Genomic DNA, 16,430 nt, shown 5'->3' with positions numbered 1-16,430 from the left:
AAACCTTGACCGAGGCTCGCTCACCTTGTGAGTTACCTGGCCCAGGAACCTGTGTTCCACAGCTCCCTGCTTCCAGCTCCCAGGTTGTCCTGTGCTCAGCCATGTGCTAGGGTCTCTCTCTTCCAGTGCCGACAAGACCCTGCCTCATTTCCCCGGCATCCTCGTGCCTAGTGTCGTGCTGAGTAGGACACCTGTCCAGCGGTTCCTTCTTGGGTCAGTGACTGTCTGCTTTGGCTTCTCTCTGGAAACGGCGGGTACAAGGCTTTGCTCCATGCATGATGTCTAGACCTCTCGTTGCATTCCGTGGGTAGAGAGAGCTTACGGAGGTAATTTTGCTACTTGTGTAGTTTTGGAATCAGGGAAAATCTGTGACTGTTATAAGAGATGGAGAACTCCAAGAGGTTTTTTTAAAAAAAGAACACTAAAATTTTGCCTTGTCTGTACTTAAGGCATTTGTTCAGGCCTCAACTTGATTATGAACTGAGTTGCCTGCTCTCAGTTCAGAAAAGTTAGAGAAGCTGGCTCTGGCCTGAATTAAGTGGCAGCTAGACAGCTCTGGTGGCAGCAGCAGTTAACATCTTTCTGCCCTTGCTACTTTCCTTGCATCCATACGTTCAACTAATATTTATCGGACACCTACTGTTTGTTGAGGACCCATTGTGAGATTGACGCTGTGCTTGACATCTATGTTTTGCTCTTATTTCTTTTAATAATCTTTCCAAGTTATTCAATTTGTCCCCATTTTATAGGTTCAGAAACTGAGGCTCAAAGAGGTTAATGAACTTGCCTAGGACTACAAAAAGCTAGTAAATGGCAAAGCTGGTTTCAAGCTCACATCTGCCCGTCTCCAGAGCTGTGCTCTCTGTACTGTACTCACTGCCCTGCTCACCCCCCCAGTGGATGACTCAGTTGGATTTCTGTGCCCAGGGTTCTGGTGAAGTCAAGGCACCTGTTGGTTACATGCACGGGCTCTCGGGAGAAGTAGGCAGCCTTGGCCGAGGTCTTGACCCCAAGGTGCTGGCCTGTTCATCAGGCATACCCCTTGGCTTTGTGCTCTCTGATCAGGGGAGCAACTACGTCGTCACTTACCTGACCATGTAGCTTCTCCCAGCACCTGGATGGGTTTATTTCTTTGTCTTTTGAAAAGAACAGTGACTACTGTCTCCCTGCCTTGTCCTCCTAGAATAACTTCCTCCCCTTTGAGCTTTGCATAAACCCCAGTCCTTGAGTTCGTTAACCCTGAGAGGTACGGGGGCAGCAGTCCGATTTTAAGGAGTGCGTAAGTTGTGTATGAGAGGGGGGTTCCCCCTCTGCGCCCCCTCCCCGTCACCAGGTCTCCCAGGGAGCTGGTCACCCCCGCCTCCCATCTGTAAGTACTAACTAGGAACCTGGCCCCTGGACAAGGTGCCAGGCCAGCTGGGGCTGGGCCACAGTGGACACGGCCCAGAGCCTCCTCCAAGATGTCCTTTTCCAGCCATCCCAGGGGGCTGCGCCTCTAGAGCCTCGGGGTTTTCAGATCAGAAAATCAGTGGCCTGGAAGGGACCCTGGAGACCCAACAGTCCAAACCCTCATTTTATGGAGGACGTGCCTGCAGCCTGGGTGGGGAAGGGTCTTGCCCGCTACCCCGGGTTAGAGCCGTGCCAGCGCCCCCGTGGACTGCTCACATGCTTTCCGTGGGGAGGCGGACCCCGCTGGGCTGCTTTGCATGTCACTCTCTTCATTCTGCATGCTTGAGAGAGACGCCGCTTGAGACCAGGGTCCTGTTGGTGTGAGGTTTGCGGTCGGAGTAGCCGGATGGAGCTGAGTTCAGCGTGGCCGTGGGTAGTGACTTTCTCCATCCAGGGGCTCCATTTGCTCTTCCTGAAACGGGCTGTCACATTGCTCACAGTGACAAAGGCCCTGCACGGTGCCCGGCACACAGTAGGTCCTCCTAAACCTTGGTTCCCGTTGCTGTTGCCACCTGTACTCATCCTTGTTCTATGACCCCAGACGGCGTGCACACCTGAGGGAGCACACCTGGGCAGGGGCGGCAGGAGGAGGGGCACGGGTACTTTGAAGAAGCACGTTCAGTGTGTTCCGTTGGGGAAAACACCACACCCTGTTGTGTTTTGTGTTACTGACGCCATCACTTGTGAAGCACTTCCGTGTGCCGGGCCCTTTGCCAGTCGACATGACTGGTCTCAGCGAACCCTCCCCACGCCCTTTCCAGACAGGGCGGCCCTTGCCCTCTCTGACAGATGGGGAAGCTGGGCTCTGAGGAAATCTTCCACAAGGTTGCACAGCTCTTTATTGCGGGAGTGGTGTTGAGACCCTGGCCTCCTGTCACCGGCTCCATCCTGCCTCTCTGGGGAGAGCGCGGTGGGGATGCAGGTTCTGTCTCGGAACGCTGAGGGGGCACCTGGAAAGGATGCGCCTATGTGCCCCACGTGCTCCCGTGCCTTGGCCCTGGCTTCTAACCTTTGCCAGCTGGGTCGTGCCCAGCTCCTAACCGGCCAACAGCTCCCAAGATGGAGATCTCAGAGTATGCTGTTTTGGTCATTTATGACAGGTTTTGCTTTTCTTAAAAAAAAAAAGAGGACTGAGCCAGTGTGAGCAGCGCTGGGCTGTCTTTCAGCTGTGTTGGTGAGAGCTTCACCAGCACTTTCCAAAGTGCCCAGCTCCCGGGCGGCCTGGCCTGAGCCTGGGGGCTGCCTGGTCGTGGTGAGTTATCTATTACTCATTCTGCTAGAAAAAAGTGCAAGCAGCGCATCAAAACCGCAGACTCACCGGGATTATTCCCTAGAATGATGTACCTTTATTTAATTTGAACAACTGACTTCATTCAAAGTTAAGTATAAAGTAAATAATAGTACAGAGGGTCTAAGGTACTATACGTGAAACATGCAGTCATTAACGCGACTTTCCAACCAATCAGATGCTTAAAATCCAAATCATCTTTGATTGTTCCCCGTTTCGCTTTCCTCCGTCTTCACGATGTGTTGGGGGGACATCGTGAAGCTCGATGCACGACTGGCCCTGGCTCCAGCTGCTGGGATTCTGTCCCGCATCACCTGGCCCTGCTCCACGGCTCCGGCTCCGGCTCCCTCGTTTGCATTTCCTCTCCCCTGTCATTATTCTCTACTCCGCATAAGGGCTGTCTCCCAGATATTCTGCTGCTTCCCTGCTCTTAAATCTCTGATGCTCCCCATGCCTTGGAAAACAGCCAGTGCTTGGCCTGACGTTCGAGGCCTTCTGCTAGCTGGCTTGGGCCCGAGTGAATGGCCCACAGGCCACCGACTGCCCCGGTGAATGGCCCACAGGCCCCTATTCAATGCTGCTCCCGTCTCGACCACACTCTGTCCTCCAGAACCCAGACCGAACTCTGCGGGTGCTGGGGAGAGGCTGCCTGCATGCCTTCACTCAGGAATGGTTTTGTTCTTTTCTTCCTGAAATAATTTCCAACTTACAGAAAAGTTGCGAGCGTCGTACAAAGACTTCCCTACTCCCTTTGCCCAAGTTCCTGAATTATCGCCATTTTACCTCAAGTGCTGTCATCCCCTCTTTATATGTGTACGTATGGATGGAGATACAGATATATATCCATTATCATCGCTCTTTTTCTGAATCATTTGAGAGCAAGTTGCAAACACGAAGGTGTCCCCATCCAGACAAACACTCCAGTGATCATTTCCCCCAAGCAAGGTCCCTCTCCAGCACAACGCGATACAGCCATCCAGTTGGGAAATCGATAGGATATGTCGCGGCATCAGCCAGCCTTCAGAACCCATTCGAATCCATCCACACCGTCCCTTTTCCTACAGATCCAGGGTCCAGCCCAAAGGCACGTGTCACACTCTGAGTATGCCCGCAGACTCTCCTTCAGTCTGGAAGAACTCCTCCGTCTCTTGCTGTCTTTCATGACCTTTCAGAGTACAGCTCTTTCATTCTGGGAAGATCCCTCAACCCATGTCACCTCATGACCAGACTCTGGCTGTCGTTTGGGGCAGGGATCCCATAGAAGTGACATAGGGTGAGGACCACCCACCGCCAGGGACGCAATCCCGGTCAGCACCTGGCCACGTCGGTGCCCACCGGGTTTCTCCACCTTTAAGTCACCATTTCCCCCTTTGTAATCTATCAGTATCTGGTGGGAAGGTACTCCAAGACCACACCACTGCCCTTCACTTCTTTAAACCTCTATCCACCTCCCTTAGTGTCCTTCGACGGCTCCTGCCGGAATTCACCACCACTCTGATGGTTTTTAAATGGCAGATTTTCAGTTTTCATCGCTTCTTCTACATTTACCAGTTGACATTGTACTGTAAAGAGGAACTTTCCCTCCCCCGCATTTATGTATTTGATGGTGTTTTTATATCTTTATGGACTCGTGGATTATTACTTTACTCAATGGATTTTAATCTATTACTATCTGTATTTTTTTTTTTTTTGATGTCCAAATAGTCCCAGATGTGACCAGTGGCAGCCTCTTTAAGTGGTTCTGATGTCCTTTTGACGTGACCCCTTTCAGCAGACATAGCTGAAAGTACATGTCATAGTACACACACACCCCCCTCTCTATCTATAGCTAGTGCTTGTCTGATATGTCTGATTGCAGCCCAGCCCTAAGAGTTCTTTCAAGCCTCATCACCTTTGTATATTCTATGCAAGTCTTCCCTGACTGTGAGAACCTGCTCCCTTTATCCCTGATGAGTTTATTTTTCTGCTAATCTCCTGGTGGGTAACAGTTTCCTTAAGACACCAGTCTCCTCCTCTGTGCCAGTGTGGCCCCTGTCCCTTCTCCGGTACCCCTTCCTTCCTTGCCCTGTCCAAGGGAAGGGAAGCGAAGCCTAGTGGCTTTCCACCCAAACCATCAGGGAGAGAGGGAGGGAGAAGCATTTTTCACCGAGAAAGCCCTTTGCACATGTCTGTCTGTTGAAGCACTTGACTTGCTTCATCCCCTCACAGGCCCTTCCCAGATCACCCCGGCCTGAAAGGAGCCCATTTTTCTGCGGCAGCTTGTTTTGCTATTACCGCCCTTCACAGTTTTCCTTGAGTTAGACTTTCAACTTGCCTTGCTCTCCAGCAGCCTGTCCACCCTGAAGCGTGGGATCCCCATCTTTTTAAAACTACTTTATTGAGGTGTGATTGACATAAAAAGCTGTACATATTTAATGTATACAATTCGATGAGCTTGGGGATAAGTATACATCTGTGAAACCAGCACCACCATCAAGGCCATAAACATATCCATCACCTCCCAAAGTTTCCTCCCACCCCATTACTATTACTGTTATTGTTATTATTAATTTGATCCTGATTTAATTTATCTTGGTGCTGGCCACAGAGCTCTTGCTGTGCACAGGTCTTATGTGTAGAACTGAAGGTGTTGGCTTTTTAGACTAGAATGTGAATATCTTCCTCTTTGAAGCAGAGCCCTCTCTGCCTCGGCCTCTGAAGGAAGGTGACTCACGGCCTTTGGAGAAGCACTTGTTGATACAAGCTTCCCTCCCTGACATTCCAGTGGAAAATCAACCCTTTGCTGGCCTGACTAAATTTATAGTGGGTTGGCCCCAGCAGCTGGTGGAAGCAGCTGGTGGTTAAAATCTCTGACAGATTTTTTTTTTTCCTCTCTGAAAAATATTTCAGTCACCCTAGTCCCAGCACCACAGAATTTGGAAGCCATTTATAGCCTCTTACAGCTGGTCTGAGAAGAATTCCCCTGTGTCCCCAGAAGTCGGCTGTCCCCTATCCTTAACCATCTGGAGCACGACCAGACCCCTGCGAAGTAAGACAGAAAGATCTTGAGGCTGATGGTACAGTGTGAATGTGACAGTTTTTTTCTTTTAACGATTTCACATAGTTCAATTTAATATATGTGTATACACACATATATGTATATGTAAAAACTATTAAAATTATGTCATATGGGAGGTTTATAAACCTCCCATATGACATAATATGGGAGGCTTATCCAGCCTATTAACTCTTGATTTACACACTGTTCTAACACCCGTAGTCTGTAGTACATTAGAAGCAGAGAACTGGAAGGCATAAAGTAAAAAAGAGTCAGGTGAGTTAGAAGCAGACGTACTGGCTCACAGCCTGCGAGGGAGGGACCAGACTGAGTTTGCAGAGTCCTTGAGATTGTGCCGTCCAGGGCCTTCCCTTTTAAAGACGGAAAAGTTCAGCTCAGAGGAGTCACCTGGCTGAGATCCCAAGGTGGGGCTGGTCTAGAATCCAGCCCTCTTGACTTCGTGTACAATTGTTGTTTTAGTGCCGTAGCATACCTCCTCACTTATATCATAGTCGCTCAAGATGCTGATCATGTGTCATTGACAAAGTGTTTAGTTATGTTCAGGATTCTCTGTTCAAAAAAAATCAAGGAAGTGTCTAATATGCTTTGAAAATTAATTCCATCCCAAAGAATTAAAATGAAAATGCCATCCTGTAGAATATGCGAGCAGATACTGGTTATCTAAAAAATTCTCCACCAGGACCTTATTTTCCCCACGGGTGCCTGTTGAGTGAGACATGGCTGGGTTTCTGTCCTGAGATGAGGCGGACAAGCCTGGGTCCTCCCTGGGGGAACGTGTGAGTGTAAAAGTGGGGGAAAGTCGGCGTTGCTCTGCGTGTCCCGTCTCTTGAAACTTTCCCTGAACTATGAATTGAAGTTGCTCCCTGGCACTCAGAATTTTCCTTAAAAATGCTTTCTTATTTCTTCTGCTTATAAAAGCAGTATGTGTTCAGAATAGAACTAGAAAATAGAGATAAATTCAACGAAGAAGAAAAAAACACTCATAACTTTACTACTGAAAGAATTACCATTAATACCTTGGCGTTCATTCACTCTGTTGCTCGCTTCCTATGTGGGTGTTTACACATACATGCATGTGTACACATATACACACACATACGTATATATCGATACACACATGCACATAAGGTCTGGATCATGTTGCCGATAGTGTTTTAACCTAGTTTCAGTTAATAATGGATCCTTTACCTCTGGATACATGGAGAGCTACTTTCTTTTTTTTACTTTTTAATTTATTTTTTAATTATTTATGTTTTTTACCTTCTTTTTTAAAATGGTTGCAAATGAGTCCATTCTGTGGACATGCTTTAACTTGATTAACTGTCCCCTAGTGTGGGACATTTTGGTTGTTTCCATTTTTTTTTTGCTATTGTGGTCACAGCTATGGTCAGCATCTTTGCTCACACCCTTAATCATCTCCTTAGAATAAATTCTTGGAAGTAGAATGGCTGTGTCAAAGAAAACAAAGTCTTTTACGGCTTTCGATCTGTGTTGCCAGAACTCCTGGGCCACATTTTTCCGCTCAGGCTTTATGACTTTAGAAAGTCGATATTGCCTGTGGTTTAGGATTCTCCAAATCGTGATCCAGCAGAGACACCCAGAGTCCCCGCCGGCCCCCTCCTCCAGGCTCGCCCCTTGCTTCACTTCACGCTGTGCCCATTTCTCTCTGGCTCCTTGGGTGTGGTCATTGCAGGGCTCCAGGGTCACGTTCTGGGGGATTTGGGTTAGTGGGTGGGAACCATGGAGGAAAAAGGAAGCGTCACAAGACCCATGGGAATAAATAGAAAGGTGTGGGCACAACCGTGTGCTAGTCCGGTCATGTTTAGAACACAGTTTGGGGAAGTTCGCCCTGGGCCTTCCTGCCTGTCTTTCGTCTCGATGCCCAGGGCAGTACTTTGTGGCTGAGTATTTGATAGAGGCTTTGGGCTGATTCTTCAGCTTAGGATCAAGTCCCAGTCCCTCGACCTGGCCTTGTGATCTGGTTCCTGTCCACCTGTCCCCTTCCTGGTTGTTTTGATCTGCGTTCCAGCTGCAGTGGCCTTTCTGCATTCCTCCAGAATGCCAGTCTCCTTCCTGATCTGGGGCTTTCAGATGTGTGGTTCCCTGTGCTGGGGGCACTCTTCCTTCCCTTACTCTTCAACCTTTGGGACATAGCCTAGTGGGGTGGTTAAGAACATGGCTTCTGGGGTCTGGCTTGGGTTTGTATCCTCTTACCGGCTGTGCAACCTTGGACAAATTCCTCAACTTCTCTGTGCCTTAGTTTCCTCATCTGTAAAATGGGAATAATGATAGCACCGACCTCGCAGGGCTGTTGTGAGGATCGCCATATGGTGATATCTGTAAGTGCTGAGATCCTGGCACACAGCAAGTGTCAGCACATATTCGCTATCACTGAGCTGGTGACTGGCCTCAGCTTACAATTGTACGAAGACATTTTTCCTGACCCCCACTCCCACTGGGACCTCCTAGTTTATGCTTTCTTAGCCATCTGTACCTTTCCTTCTTAGCAGTTACAACAGTTATTACTGGATAAATAAGCATTTTTTAAAAAATGTTTGACTGTTTCCTGAGACTGTAAGCTCCATGAGGGCAGGGACCACCTCTTTCCTGCTCACCACATAGAGTTGTTGTTCAATCAATATCTGCTCAAGGAATGAAGATAATTGTCTCAGTACTGACTGCCCCAGAGCTGAGTTCATCAGAAGGAAGAACTCTTGACTCTCCCCGATAAACTGAGACATAACTGATCATGAAAGGGGTTTCCCAGCAGAGTAAGCAGATGTGTGTGACCAGAGACAGTGTCTGGTGACCTGTGTCCCTCCAAACTTTCAAATCCAGTCTGCTCTTGGAGGTTGTCAAATGCTGACTTTCCCAGTGGATGAAGGACCAGTGTAGTTTTTAATTTCTATCTCACTGTAGATCAAAACTTGAAAATGTAATTAAGTGAATTACTAAAGAATGAAACAAAACTCAAGGCCAGGGTTTCTCGACCTTGGCACTACTGACATTTGGGGCCAGATAATTCTTTGTTGTGAGTCTGTCCTGTGCACTGTAGGATGTTTAGCACCATTCCTGGCCTCTACCTACTAGATGCCAGTAGCACCCGCCCCCTCCAGCTGTGACAACCAAAAATGTCTTTAGATATTGCCACATGTCCCCAGGGGGCAAAAATCACCCCTGCTTGACAACCACCCATCAAGACCTACAAAACACAAGCCGTGACTTACATTATTAGCGTCAACAGACAAAATGGCTCTATCGTGTTGCTCTAAAGGTTTCTAAACCCTAACCCCAGGTGTCTGTGCTGTCTCATCGTGGAGCAGTAAACAGCCCCTCCTGGACCAGCCCCCTCCGTGGGCTACACCTGGAGCAACACTGGCCCCTTCCTCTATGAAAAGGGAAACTGAGGCCCTGCTTAGGGCCCAGATAAAATGTGCTGTTGAAACATATTTAAGACATTCAGGAACATTTCTGAGCCTTGGTTTTTTTCCTTCCCTCAGTTCACCTGTAGTGGATGATGTCATCGAACCAGCTGCCCTTGAAGACCTGGAAAACCCTCTCTTAGCTGCCTTCTCCCCCCACGGTGATGTCAGCGGCTGGGTGTCCCCGGATTTGACAGCCCAGAGGTATGGTGGCGGTGGTGCCCACGGCGGATGGCGGGACCCCCGGGCCCGGCCCCTGAGGCTGCCTCCTGTCCTCCGTCCCATCTTCTGTCCCGCAGTTCCCCCCCAGACCCAACACACACACAGGTGTACTCGCTCTCCTGCACAGGGCTGGGCCTCTTCTTAGGGCCGCCGGAATTACCTGAGGGGGCACCAGAAAGACACCCCCCGCCCCTCTGCTCTATTTAAAATAGCAGCCTTCCAGGAGCGATATTGTGCTCTTTATACGTTTCCAGGGAATGACTTAGCTGCCTCTGGCTTCCCGGGACACGCGCTGGGTCAGCCACTTGTTTTCTCTGTCTTTGGGGAAGGGAAGAGGCATCAGCACACGGGGAAGGGGACCAGGTGCCGCGCCTTGCTCGGCAGACCGGCCTGGGCGGCGGGGGAGGGGCTTTATCCTGCCTCATGTTCTGCGTGTGCACCCTCCCCCTGCCCTGCGTGCCCCGAACCCCGCACACCCATCGCTGCTCTCCATGTGCGGCGTGTACATCGGGCTTCGCCCCGGACTCAGAGGGTGCGGATTTGACCTGTGGTTTATTTAAACCAGGCTTGCTCACAGCCAGCCTCGGGACTCGGCTCATACGCCTGTACACACACACACACACACACACACACACACAAGCTCTCTCTCTGCACACGTCTATATATGTCTCTATATTTATATAACACACACACACACACACACACACACACAATCTCCCTCTCTACACACGTCTATATGTGTCTCTCTCTGTATTTATATAACATATGTACACACACACACACACACACACACACAGTCTCTTTCTCTACACACGTCTATATTTGTCTCTCTATAGTTATATAACACACACACACACAGTCTCTTTCTCTACACGTCTATATGAGTCTGTCTATATTTATATAACACACACACACACACACACAGTCTCTTTCTCTACACGTCTGTATGAGTCTCTCTATATTTATATAACACACACACAGTCTCTTTCTCTACACACGTCTATATGTGTCTCTCTCTATTCATATAACATACACACACACACATTTTAATTGTATTTGTATTAGTAAAACAGCTGCTTTTTGCCGGATGGTGCATGGCACTGGGGAACCATAGTGAACGGGACAGACACTGGGTCCCTTCTCCCCAGGCTGAGACAGGAGCCTCCCTCTGAACTCCTGCAGCCACCCCTCTCCCCCTGTGTCACTGCCCTTCACAGATCCCTATGAATTACCTGTCTCGAATGCCCTCGCAGGGAGGAACTGAATCCGCTGCGACCTCTGGAATCACAGTACCCAGCCTGGCCCGGGCTGGTCCTTGGGGAAGGGCAGTACACTTGAACGGGGTTAGAGGGAAGACGGGGGTGAGTCTCCTTGTCTGCCTGCTTGGGGGCCAGTGTGCACTAACCACCCCCGAAGTCGGCCCTCTTGGGGGACAGGCGGTCCATTCCTGCCCCGTCCCCGCTGTCCTGCTGGGACAGCGTCAAGAGGCCTCTTCATAAACTGGGAGGAGGTTTGCCTGGTGGAGGAGAAGTGTGAGGGCAAGGCTGACACAGCAGGAAGCTCCAGGCCAGAAACAGATGCTCTAAGGCAGCTGCACGTTGACGTCGAATTCCGAGTGTTTCTGTTACAGGTGGGGGTCAACCATAGTTCTTACGTATGAGTTTAACTTCTTAAAAGAGGCATCCTAGCTGGGCAACAAGGCCCTCAGCACACAAGGAGCGTGCAGAAGCTTCCAGGGTGAAGTCGGGCATCCCTTTCCGTCCTTGTGCTCGGCCTCCTCCCCTCCCCCATGGCCCTTCCCTGACCCCCACCGTTGCAGCAAGGCCAAGGGACCTCCAGCTGCAGCCAGAGAGGCTCAGCCTCCCTTAGGGAAAGGAGTGGGGCTGAGATCATCCTCATCCAGTGCTCGAGGGACGCCAAGGGGCCGTGGGAGCAGAGGATACAGGAGGACTTGGCTGGGTGACTCAGGAGAACTAATGTCCACCGGGGGGTGTTACTGACGCTTCTGAAGTTAGCGCCTCAACCCGAGACTGTGTATTTTGAATGACCTGCCCCAGGCCCCATAGTAGTCCCGTGATGTCTGCTCTTTAAGCTCCCACTAGGGCACTTCCTGTGCTCCAGGCACCATGCGGAGTGTATCTCCGTAAATCCTCACAACAGCCCCAGCAGGTAGGGGGTTCTGTTACGACTGCTGTGTTACAGGTGAGCAGACAGAGGCTCAGAGACATGTGGCTAGTGAGTGGCAGAGCTGGGGTTTGAAGCAGGTCCAGCTTGGCTACCAAACCTGGTTCTGAGCTTCTCCACTGGCTGCAGGGAGCCGGGTTCCCCCTTCCCCCCACGCCACGGGGTCCCGCCTACATCACTGGCCTCTCAAGTCCGAGAAAGACATGAGTAAAGAAGTTGTGTCACCTGTGACCATGACCGAGAGTGATCACAGGATGCAGGAAGGGACCGGTGGCTGAGTACTGAGTTCATCAGTGCTGAGAGCTTGGCCAGCTCTCTGGCTTTATTTTCCAGTGGAAAGACTCAGTAGATCTCAATGCCGACTGAGCAATTTTGGTGCCTTGCCAGTGTGATTGGACCTTTGTCCGGAGTTGTATTGTCCTATTTTTACTGGAAATTGGTGGGAAGGAGGTAGTTCTGGTAGGAGCAGAGATTGGTCTGGCTTTGGTTACCAACTCTGTCTACAAAATACGGTCGATCCGAGTTATTTGCAGATTCCGTGTTTGTGAGTTTGCTTCCTCGCTGAGATTTATTTGTAACCCCAAGATTGATACTCATGGCTCTTTCATGGTCATTTGTGAACACACGCAGAGCAGCAAAAAATTTCAGTCACCTGACGAGCGTGCTCCCAGCTGAAGTGGAGCAAGGCGACCTCTGGCTTCTTGCCACAGCTCTCGTATTATGAAAAGTGTCCTTTCACAGTATAGTTAGTGCCGTGCTTTTTGTGATTTTGTTGATGATTTTGCTGTTTAACATAGCCCCCAAGCACAGTGCTGTCCAGTGTTTCAAAGTGCAAGAAGGCTGTGATGTACCTGATGTAGAAAATACTTGTTAGATAAGCTTCATTTGGGTGTGAGTTATAGTGCTGTCTACTGTAAATTCAGTGTTAAGGAGTCAATTATATATTAAATAAGATGTTTTTAAATAGAAACTCACATAAAGCAAGATTATGTTTTGATCGGTTGACAAAATTATTGGGACCAGTGGCTTGCAGGAACCTAACCCTAGATTTCCTCTAGGAGCAATGGTTTAGTGTCTGCTAATTCAGTGTCCAGGCTGACTTTATAGAACATAGTTACTGTGAATAAAGAGAATCAACTGTACTTAACCTTGCTGCTCTGTGGGAGTGACTAAGAAGGGCATTCTGGGTGTGTGCTGGTGGCTTTTTAGACCTCAGAAATGACCCTGCCTCCCCACCCCATCTGTCTTAGTCTGTTCCTGCTGCTATAACAAAATACCACAGGCTGGGTGGCTTATACACAGCAGAAATTATTGCTCACAGCTCTGGAGGCTGGAAATCCATGATCAGGGTGCCAGCATGGTTGAGTGAAGGCCCTCTTCCTGGTTGCACACCTCTTCTTGTGCTCTTACGTGATGGAAAGGTCTGGGGAGCTCTGCAGCGTCTCTTTTATAAAGTCAGTAGTCCCATCATGAGGGCTCCAGCCTCATGATCTAATCACCTGCTAAAGGCCCCACCTCCTAATACCATCGCCTTGGGCACTGGGACTTCCACATAGGAATTTGGGGGGACACAAACATTCAGATCATAGCATCACCCAAGGATCCCCCCCTCCACTTCCTGTTCAGAGCAGGGACAGGAGAGGCAGGGGGAGAGGTGAGGAGAGATGGGGAAGGAACAAACCTGGGCAGAGGGCAGCCTGCAACATCCTCTAGAGGTTTGCTGCCCCGCAGAAGCAGGGTTGGTACCTTAAATTAAAAAATTAATTTAAATTAAAATATGTTAAAAATTATTAAAACAAGAAAAGTGGGGCTGGAGCATTTTCTTTAAGCCACCAGAGAGAAAGCAGAGCAGGACTCTCTCCCTCCTTTCTGCCGCTACTAATTCTTTGGTACTGATCCTTCCCTTTCAACTCTTCTTTCTGAACGAGAACAAAGAGAGAAGCTACCCCCGTCCCTGCAGCAATTCTCAAATAAAATGAAAGGGATTTTGACGCTCCCCTTCTGTCCAGTTAAAGCCACTGGACGACATCAAACTTGCTCCCTCTTCGGGAAACAGCCCCTGAACCCCCTGTAAGTGGTTGAGCTTCCCTTTGGCTTTTGACATCCCCAGATGGCACAGAAAGCCGAGCCCAGACCCTCCAGAACATTCTACAAATGACTAGATTGCCCGTGGCCACTCCCATCTGTTCAATATTTTCTATTTTTTTAATAAAGCAGCAGAATTGTTTTTCAATTGGAACCTTCCAGCTCTACTACCATTTGTTAAACAGAGTAAAATGGGGCACCCTGGTTACATCTGGGAACCTTCGGTGCTTTTCCTGTAGTCAGGAATCCAGGCTGAGGGGTCTCTTTAGACCTTGAGGTCTCCCGTGGACACAGCTGGAAAACTACTCACCTGACTCACGTCCATGGGGTCCAAACGTTAGCATGCCTCAAAATAACCCACTTCCAGCCCAGAGTGTCTGATTCAGGAGGTCTGAGGAGGCACCCAGGGTTTTGCCTTTTTAACAAGTTCCCGGATGCCGCTGCTACTGCTGGTCTGGAGTCCACGATCGGAGAACCACTGGGTAAAGCAATGTGTCCAGATGCTCTTCTCCTCACCTGTCTGGCTGTTAATGGCTCCTCAGGGTAGGAAACGCCTGACCCAGCAGCTGGCGGCTGAACTTTCTGACCAAAGCGCCAGGAGTAGGGGATGGCCCCTGCTCAGCGCGATCATCTCACTAGAGTTTCCAAATTCAGAATTTTCCACAGTTGAAAGCACAGGGAATTCATACTGACTTACAGCTTCTGTTTTTCCTCTTGCTCCAAATCCTGTGGTTTCTTTTGGTTTCATCTGTTTGCACAATAAGTTTTTTTTGTCTTTCTGCTATGGGTGTGCGTGGGTGAGTTCAACTGCTTCAGAAAGGTTAGCTGAACCTTGATTTAAGCAAGCGCCTTGTTAAAAACCGAGGGATAAAGTGGGGGTGCTGTTGTTTTAACTTAGAAAAGGGATCACCTGAAAGTCTTCTCTGAATAACCGAATTCCTTTGTACCATTTAAAAGGCACATGTTGAATGAAGGTACGTGCTCATGAGATAGAGTTACATAACCAGTACCTGGCAGGCTGAGCCAGTTGGGATGCACGTACGTATCTGTTCAGAACCTTTGCGCTTCCGGTGTCCAGCTGGCTACTGTTAGGTTGAAGCACAGGAATCGCCACATTGGCAATTGTCAAAATATTCACAGCTTCGTAGGGTTCAAACTAGCACAGGATTTTGTTCGTGGCTTGGTTTTTCATGGTTCTGAAGCTGCTTTATGTAGGTTGTACCTTATAGTAGGTAGGTTTGACTTTCTGAATAAATAGTTAAATCTTGGATATCTGAGATCAGTTTCCTTTTGTCCTCGGTATCCTCAGCTCTGCATTCTCTGTTACCAAGGACCATCAAGGCACGCAAGGAATCTTGCACCTGGGAAGAGGATGCAAGGAACTGGGAGAGACAGTGGTGGGAATCAATGTGCTGGATGACCCAACCCAGATCAAAGCCTCGTGTAGTGTTGGGATGGTATTTATGACTTTTCCTTTAGTTAATATTTTCCTTCCTGATTTAAGTTTTGCTTCTGCCAAGCTTAAAAGTCATCTCTGTCCTCTGAGCACAGACTCGCTCTGTGAAAAGGGTATGAGTGTGCTGGGAGGGAACCGACAAGCCTATTCAGGGTTAACTGTGCAGAGGCAGCCTACGGCTAGACATCTGAAGGTCGGTGGCATTTATACTCTCACGTGGGCTGCTCTTCACAGGCTGGCATATCTCCCTCGCGACTAGAGATCACCTGATGGGCCTGTCTGGAGTTGCCAGCCAGTTTGCAAGCCTCTCCGGGCACTTTCTGATTCGGGCTTTGTTGCTTCTCGGCGGCTGCATCTCGGAGGAGGGTGATGCAGGATCTCCCATCTCGGAGACTCCTCTTATCAAGCCCCAGGCCTCGGTGGGACTGATTGTCCGGTGCTCCTGTCGACCGAACGTAGCTCTCCAAACCAGCAATTTCAAAGCGCTTTTCTTTCTCTGGCTTGCATCTCACTTTCAGCCTGAGCTGAGTCTTTGGCCTTAGCTCTTGCCCTATTACGTGATCGTGCGCACTTGGGGATTCAGGAAGAAAAAAAATCAAGGGGGCCTGTGAGGAAGGGCTATTGTGTTAATACCTTCCAGATGGTGATGTGAAATAGGAGATAAGATGCTCTCGCCCATCTGGCCCGACAGGACGTGATATGCTCGGCTTGTATCTTGGGGGCCGTTATCACACTCCCATGACAGCCAGGGTCACTCTGGTGTTTGTCCTTAGACAGGGGCTTAATTTGGCAACTCTCTCCGATCTCTGAAATGAAACCTGCTATCAGTTCAGTGGGGGATCCGCCAAGAAGGACTCAAAAGCCCTGAACAGGGTGTCAAGAGACAACAGCTGGTGACGGCATCTCACTACAGCTGGGCTTGGAGGACTGTCGGGCTGAGTGCCAGCCCTGAAGCAGCATGCTCTGTGTTTCTCAGGTCTCGTGTGGGTGGCGACTGCATCCAAACGGTTAATGGGACCAGTTGTTGTTAGTGACGACCTTGGTGAGGTACTGAATCAGGGATGGCAAACTCTGACCCGTTAGTAGTGGTTCCTTAGGGATCTGTGTTGAGAAGGATTCAGAGGTCTTGTCCAGCTGGGCCTCGCAGGAAAGAATGCCTTGATTGACATGCCATTTCTGTCTGCTGAAAGTATGGTGAGTTTATTTGCCCTTTTTTTTTTGTCAGCTCTTCCCTTAAAAAATAAAAGGCTTAAATTGAATCAACAT

The 16,430-nt window shown here is 49.3% G+C and overlaps 1 protein-coding gene across 1 annotated transcript in view; it reads left to right on the top strand.

Moving 5' to 3' along the window:
• LOC132439561 (transforming acidic coiled-coil-containing protein 2) overlaps positions 1 to 16,430 on the top strand; it is a 141,694-nt gene that overhangs the window by 29,974 nt on the left and 95,290 nt on the right. Inside the window, exon 3 of the mRNA XM_069541501.1 lies at positions 9,296 to 9,421. Within this exon, the coding sequence (XP_069397602.1) occupies positions 9,296 to 9,421 (126 nt within the window). The remainder of the gene's footprint in view (positions 1 to 9,295; positions 9,422 to 16,430) is intronic.

This window comes from Delphinus delphis, chromosome 16 (assembly GCF_949987515.2).
Source record: "Delphinus delphis chromosome 16, mDelDel1.2, whole genome shotgun sequence".
In the NCBI taxonomy this organism is placed as follows: Eukaryota; Metazoa; Chordata; class Mammalia; order Artiodactyla; family Delphinidae; genus Delphinus; species Delphinus delphis.
This window is presented reverse-complemented; position numbering and strand designations above follow the sequence as displayed.